This window comes from Aphanomyces astaci (genome assembly GCF_000520075.1).
Source record: "Aphanomyces astaci strain APO3 unplaced genomic scaffold supercont1.98, whole genome shotgun sequence".
NCBI lineage: Eukaryota > Oomycota > Saprolegniomycetes > Saprolegniales > Verrucalvaceae > Aphanomyces > Aphanomyces astaci.
Genome location: NW_009798361.1, coordinates 154,687 through 161,480, shown reverse-complemented (window position 1 = coordinate 161,480; position 6,794 = coordinate 154,687). Strand labels below are relative to the sequence as shown.

At 45.9% G+C, this 6,794-nt stretch overlaps 3 protein-coding genes across 3 annotated transcripts in view; all 3 read left to right on the top strand.

The window, feature by feature from the left end:
• The window catches only part of H257_17112 (hypothetical protein), a gene marked incomplete at both ends in the record, with an annotated part of 1,696 nt that extends 1,012 nt beyond the window's left edge, over positions 1–684 (top strand). Inside the window, one exon of the mRNA XM_009845776.1 lies at positions 47–684. Within this exon, the coding sequence (XP_009844078.1) occupies positions 47–684 (638 nt within the window). The remainder of the gene's footprint in view (positions 1–46) is intronic.
• Positions 685–4,021: 3,337 nt separating this feature from the next.
• Positions 4,022–5,692, top strand: H257_17111 (hypothetical protein; the record flags this gene model as incomplete). Its single annotated transcript, XM_009845775.1, has 3 exons — positions 4,022–4,298; positions 4,395–5,236; positions 5,615–5,692. 3 exons carry the CDS (start codon positions 4,022–4,024, stop codon positions 5,690–5,692), a joined length of 1,197 nt encoding a protein of 398 aa, XP_009844077.1.
• Positions 5,693–6,431: 739 nt separating this feature from the next.
• The window catches only part of H257_17110 (hypothetical protein), a gene marked incomplete at its 5' end in the record, with an annotated part of 4,243 nt that continues 3,880 nt past the window's right edge, over positions 6,432–6,794 (top strand). The window contains one exon of the mRNA XM_009845774.1: positions 6,432–6,715. Coding sequence (XP_009844076.1) covers positions 6,432–6,715 — 284 coding nt within the window. The remainder of the gene's footprint in view (positions 6,716–6,794) is intronic.

The following is a 6,794-nucleotide window of genomic DNA, read 5'->3' as shown; positions in this document are numbered from 1 at the left end:
AACGAGTCGGCGGACATGGAGGTCGACAACATCAACATTCGCAAAGCCCGGAAGAAGGACCGCAGCAAGTTGCGCTGCTTCAATTGCCAAGGTTTTGGGCACTTTGCGGCTGCGTGCCAAAAGCCGAAGAAGAAGATCTCGGGTGATGGACCTCCAGGCAAGCAAAACAACCTAGAAGTCGAAGAAGCACCAAGCGACCAAGATGTGGAGTACATCACGTTTGGCGCCATGGAAGAAAACGGTGCTGAAGGCGTTGCGGTGTCGAAAGCGCAAGTCGGACGAAGTCAGGAGAGTGGCAGAGCGCCATTAATGATTAAGTCTGGCATAATAAATGGAAAAGTCGTGAACATTCTTATTGACTCGGGAGCAACGAATTCGCTTTGTCGAGTCGGGTTGGGCAAAAATGTCATTCGCTCCAAGGCTGTTCGCATCTCGGGCTACGATGGACTGATGTCACCACTGACAGAGACGCGCGAATTGAAGGAAACGGTGCAGATTGGCACGTTCACGTTTCATGATACGCAGCTCACGGAATGGGACTTGAAGGACAAAGCGTTTGACGTCATCCTAGGCCAACCATGGTTCAAGAAGCACAATCCAGTAATCGATTGGCGCAAGCATGATGGATGGTCGGTCCACTTACAATGGGGAGGCTCCATTCCTCGCATTTCCGAATACATTTAATTAGTTTGGCTTCTAGCTTTAGTGTGGGGGTTGCTGCTTGGATTTATGTGTTGGGTGAATGCCCTCGACGTCCACCATGGAGTTGAGCCACGCTGGCATAGTTCACTTAACCCATTGGCGCAACTTAATCCCTTTGACATGCAGTATTCCACTTGAGCCTTCTTATGCTCAATTGTCAGCCGGATCCTCGACGCTGGTGACGGCATTTGTTCGTCAGGTGGTTTGTGTCTGTTTTGAATTTTGAAACGCCTCTACAATTTTATTGCTGATTACCTCAAAAATGTTATTAGGTTTTGTGGGATATAATGTTTTAGTGGGTTCACTATTGCGGGGGAGTGTATCCGGATGGCATAATTACCTCATTGACATTGAAACAGTAGAGTGATTTTGCTACGTGATATTTCCTGTAAAGTTTCACAATGGAGCCTTTCGATCTGATTATATTGCGAAATTCTTGATGAATACTTCTACTACGTAGTACTTCGAAGTATATTCTGTCAGAATTTCTGACTGGGAATATCTATCTTTTCACACACAGTAGCCAATCAAAACACTTGAACATGCTAACTGTAAATTACCACTTTTGCTATAGGGAAAATTCATATTTAAGGAGAACTACTGCTATGCTTGTTGTTGCGGCTCTTCTGGAGCACCAACCGGTAATGCACGCTTCCCAATCTTTTATGCAATATCAACAACCCAGTGCTGTAGGTGCAATGTGTGCAACACGACCACTTTGAGGTGGTCGATGAACACAGGGATAGGATGTATCTCTGGGCTAGTGTTTCCTTTGGGGACCATCCCACCGCTTGCCTACGTTTTCCTCGCCGACTTACTAAAGTACAGCTCATCTACGTTTGGTGCCAACCATGCCGTTCATATCCATGATAACGTAAAAAACCAATTTAAGATAACTTTTTTGGAGGCGTCGGAGTAGAATGGACACAACATTTGAGTCCGTTACGATATTTGAGTTTTGAATAGTGATTCCAATAGACAAGACGCTCCGCTTTCAGTTCATAATCGAATTATCAGTTTAGACGAAGAACATCACAGGTAAATTTGTTACTTTCTAAGCATTTGTACTCACATTTTGATAACCAATTTAGGATAACACTTTTTATCTTAAAGTATGTGTGTGTCGGAGCATTGAAATTGTGTGTTTAGAGTAAGCGGCTACAACAGGTTGTATATAATTTATACTAGGGTACTGTTTTATAGAGTTATATATCTGTTGTCGAAGGATGTCCACCGAGTTTAACACTCGATAAAACCTCAGATCCAACCCAATGTGGCCCGTGTCGACTAGGGTACTTCAAACCCAATCTTGAATGATTGTTACCAATGGTTACTACGCCGTTTTTGCATTTCACTCACCTGACGGAATGGTCAGCATTATATGACAGAGGTTTTGACTCGAACAAATAACGAGGTATGATTGGTCAATACAAAGTTATCCTAAATTGGTTAAGTTATCTTAAACTGGTTTTTTACGTTATGGTAGAATAATGGGTCACCTCCGACCTCACTTGTTATTTGTATGACATTAATTTAGCGAATCACATAATTCTATTCCTGTTCTAGCCAATCATGTCACTCTTAGGTTAATTTCCAACCAATAAAAGTGTTAGGGTTAGGGTAGGGTTAGGTTGGTCACCCAGGTTTGTGTCGTATTCGACACCTGTGATTTCCCTGACAAGCACCCAAACTACACCATTTTGCGTTTAATTTCAGCTCTTTTTCAAAATATTTCCACTTAACTCCGATATATTCACCGAATCGCCAATATAATTCACCCAACCTCCTTTATATTTCAAGCCGAATTGAAATTTGGCCATTATATTTCACCCAACATCCGATATAATTCACCCAACTAACGCTGCTTAATTTCACTCTTTCGAAAATATATTTCACCTGACCACCGGTATACTCCGGTACGTCTCTCTGTTGACCGCTAACGACGTGTCAAGACGCTTCGTTCTTAAAACTAGGGCCGTACTCCCCGATGTTGAACCCGATCGAGAATATGTGGCCAGCGTTGAAGAGCCGCATTAAGACATCTTTGCGCGAACGAGTCGCGGCCTTTATGGGGCCACCGCCAGACGGACAGACTTAAAAGATGTAACTCAACAATGAATTAGGAATTGAGCCGAATCGTTTGCATGTGTGCACGGCCCGCCTTGAGCCGTTTTATGTCCGTGCTGAGAACATGGAAGACATGGACGTTAGTGCTTGAGCCGTAGATGTCGTAGATATGTTGCGTGGGTTGGTTTTAATTTACTTTCCATGAAATATTTGTGGTGCAGGGATGGCTTCTTCCATACAGCGCAGATTCAAAAATGCTTCGATCTTTCTAGAATCCCAGCCCGAATTATAACAACTGTTAGGTGAATTCTATTTTCGAAAGTTGGAATTAACCTAGGTTGGGTGAATTATAACAGAGGTTGGGTGAAATATATCGCCGATATTTTACATCGGCGTGAAATATATTGGAGGTTGGGTGAATTATATTGGGGATTCGGTGAAATATATCGTGGGTTGGTGGAAATATATTGAAAATAAGCTGGAATTAAACGCAAAATGGTGTATTAATATCCATGATGAGCAATTAACAATTTTAGGTTATCTGCGGGGTAGGGCAAAGAATTTCCCTTTTTTAAGTCGAATGTCCAGAGATTGGGCATGGTTAGCGTGTGTAACGTATTCAGTTCAAGCAGTCTAATCTATTGGAGGCTTTCTAGTAAAAAGATACCGCGATGTGATTGGCTCAATGGGAGTGATCATAAATTGGTACAGTGATCAGATCATAAATTGGTCATTTACGTTAGTACTGGCTGTGCTCACAATAGAGCCGGCTACAAAGAAGAAATATATCGGGGGAATTGTACTTGAACCACTGGGGATACTGTACACATCATGGTACCGTACTTTACAGAAGGCCAGTACAATTCCCACATTAAAACAGTTCCACTGTTGTTTTGACCCGAAATACTGTTTCAATGGGATTTATAAGGAACTTTGTATGCTCGGACCACCTCACCTCTTACTAGGGGTTAAGTGCATATCAGTGGTTACCGATGCAGTTGACCCCAGAGATTTAGCATCATATGTACTCACCGAGGGTGGGACGGAGTCCCAGGTTGCAGGGCTACTGGCGACAAGGTGTATCCGGATGTAATAGTTCCCTCATTGTGAAACAATATTTCGGGTCAAAACAACAGTGGAACTGTTTGAATGAGGGAATTATTGAGCAGATACCTCATGGGTATACCATACAGTATTGCGTGGATACAGTACCAGTAGCTTGGTCGCTTGGTCATTCTTCAATATGCCAGCCATGGTCAAGATCATTGTGTCTGTCTTGTCCGCCGGTGTCGCGTCTGCTTTCGGCACCATCTCCGAGTTTCCGACAGAGATGACCAGTCTTATGGATCAAACCGTGGATCCGTGCACCGACTTCTATTCGTATTCGTGCGGGACGTGGTACAATAAGACCACCCTCCACAGCAACGCCGTTATCAATATGTTCACCGTGACTGCGGCTGCGTCGGACAAGGTGATCGAAAAGTTGTTAAGCGCCAAGCTGCCCAAACTCGCCGAGTTCTGCTGGGCTCGTACTATCTCAAGGAAGTGTGGACGGACGAAATCGCCGCGCCCGCTGACTTGCTCGTGCTGAAGCTGAAAGCGTCCTTCAAGATCGGGCTGGATAGTGTGGGGTGGCTCGATAACACAACTCGGGCCAACGTTACGACCAAGTTGTCCAAGCTTACCCACCTCTTGGGGGGAGCCTAAGAACCGCAAGACGTACTCCACCTTGACGTTTGACCCCAAGGCTTACATTGCCAACCTGAACAAGGTATCTGCGTTCGATACTGCGTTCAACCTAGCTCAGATCAACACTGCCGTGGACAAGCAGATTTGGGAGACTACTGCGCACGACGTGAATGCGTGGAACCAGAGGGCGACAAACACGCTCGTGTTTCCCGCCGCCATCTTGCAGCCCCCGTTCTACTATGCCATGGCGGACCCGTCGGTGAACTATGCTGCCATTGGCAGTACCATCGGCCACGAAATCACCCACGGCTTCGACCACAACGGTGCCCTCGTTATCGACAGCGACGGCAACCTCAATCGGTTGTGGTCGGCAACCGTGACGAATACTTTCAACGAAAAAGCCAAGTGCTTCATCGAGCAGTATGGGTCCATGGAAGTCAAGAACGAGCTCACGGGTGATTTGCTCGGCAAGTTGGACGGCAAATTGACATTGCGGGAAACCATCGCCGACAATGGGGGCCTCAACACGGCATACCGGGCGTACCGGGACTACGTGCACGCTGAGGCCGAAGCCACCAAGTACACCAAGGAAACAGGCGAAAAGACGTTTTGGATCTCGCACGCCCAATTGCGGTGCGCAAAGAACAGCGACGAGTACCTCCAGTTTCTGCTCACCGACGAACACCCCCCTGGTCGCCACCGCTTGATCGGGGCAGTTCAAAACTCGGTCGATTTTGCCAAAGTGTTCAACGCACCCATGAACCCGACCAAGAAATGTGTTTTGTGGGGAATAGATACACATACTCAATGTAATACTTCGAAGTGATGTAAATCAAGTGGTGGTTTTGGTCACAACAAAATCGTCGTAATCACAACCTTTGCAGTTCAAATCACACCAAGTAGATTTGAGATTCGGTACAAATTTCCGGACCCTGTTCAATCGAATCTCGCCGACCTAATCGGGCACCAATCTCTTCCGTTGGTCAATCCGAAATCTCTTGTCGCTGATTAGCTACTATGTAGTTCAATCCATTTTCGATTTTGTACCAGAAAGGGTGGATATTTGCCAATGAGATGTCTCTGCTCTATTTGTGCTGGATTGACAGTGAACTTTGAAACAAACACACATACCTTATTGTACAGTACCTGCGTACAGTCAGAATTGCATACCAATTTCATACGCTTTTGGCACAGTCTCCTCGTGTCTTCATCGTTCATCGTTTACTTTTTGTAAGGTTAACGGTATTACTGTATGAATGCATGACATGTATCTCAATATTGGTGTTGAATGCTATCGGAAGACTTTCAAAAATCCCAATACGAATGGCTTACACTATGGACTTGAATTATGTGGTGGCAACTTACGACCCAACAGCAAAACAGGTGGTTTTGAAGGATTCACGAAGTGGTGACGCGCATAACGTCGTCATGGCCACAGAGGAAGTCTCATCGAAGCGCGAGCCGAAACTGCGTCAAACAGTTAAGCAATCACGCGATTGTTCCAAAGCTCTGGAGGCACGGATACGATATCTCACAAGCTTGACGGGTTGAAACGACTGACGTTGGCGAGCAAGTTTTTATTGGAGGCATCAAACGTTAGATCCTCATTCGAGTGACCCAAGATAGTTTCACGTTAAATGGGTAAAAACTGACGAAACGTCTAATTGGTCCGACTGAGGTGTAGTCTTGGAAATATCCCTAGATCTCGAACCTTTGTAGCGTCAAATAATAGCCGTGTACAACTGCTATTGCCAAGTAGTCGTGCCTTTGACTTGTGTTTACGTATCTGTGACGACAACTTTGAATCGCAGTACATATCTGTGCCCGTTGTCCAATAACCCTAGACTATGTTTAAACAATATTTGAGGTCATTTAAACAAATTTGGGGTCACTTTACCATATGTTTACTTGATTTGTTGCTCCCAGCAAAATCCATCATCCCATTTTGCAATATTATTGACGCCAGAGAGACCATGGCGACGACCAAGGACGACCGCTCCGAGAACGATTTCGGGCCCATAGCCACGGCCATTCGAGCTTCCATCGACAGCAATCCCTTCAACCGCCATGAATCCGTGGGCGTGCCGTACTGCTACATGTGCATGGAGGCGACGTGTGAGGTCGACGAAGGGTCTCCTCTGGAACTCATTTCTCCGTGCGTGTGCCGTTCCGTGGTCCATCGCAAGTGCCTCAACCAGTGGCGCGCCACGTCCAACACGCAAAACGCCATGACACACTGCCCGACGTGCAAGGAAGCGTACGAGACCACCGACACACCGCAAGTTGAGGCGCTGAAAGCACCGATCTTCTGGGCTAAGGTGTGGCGGGTGGCCGCG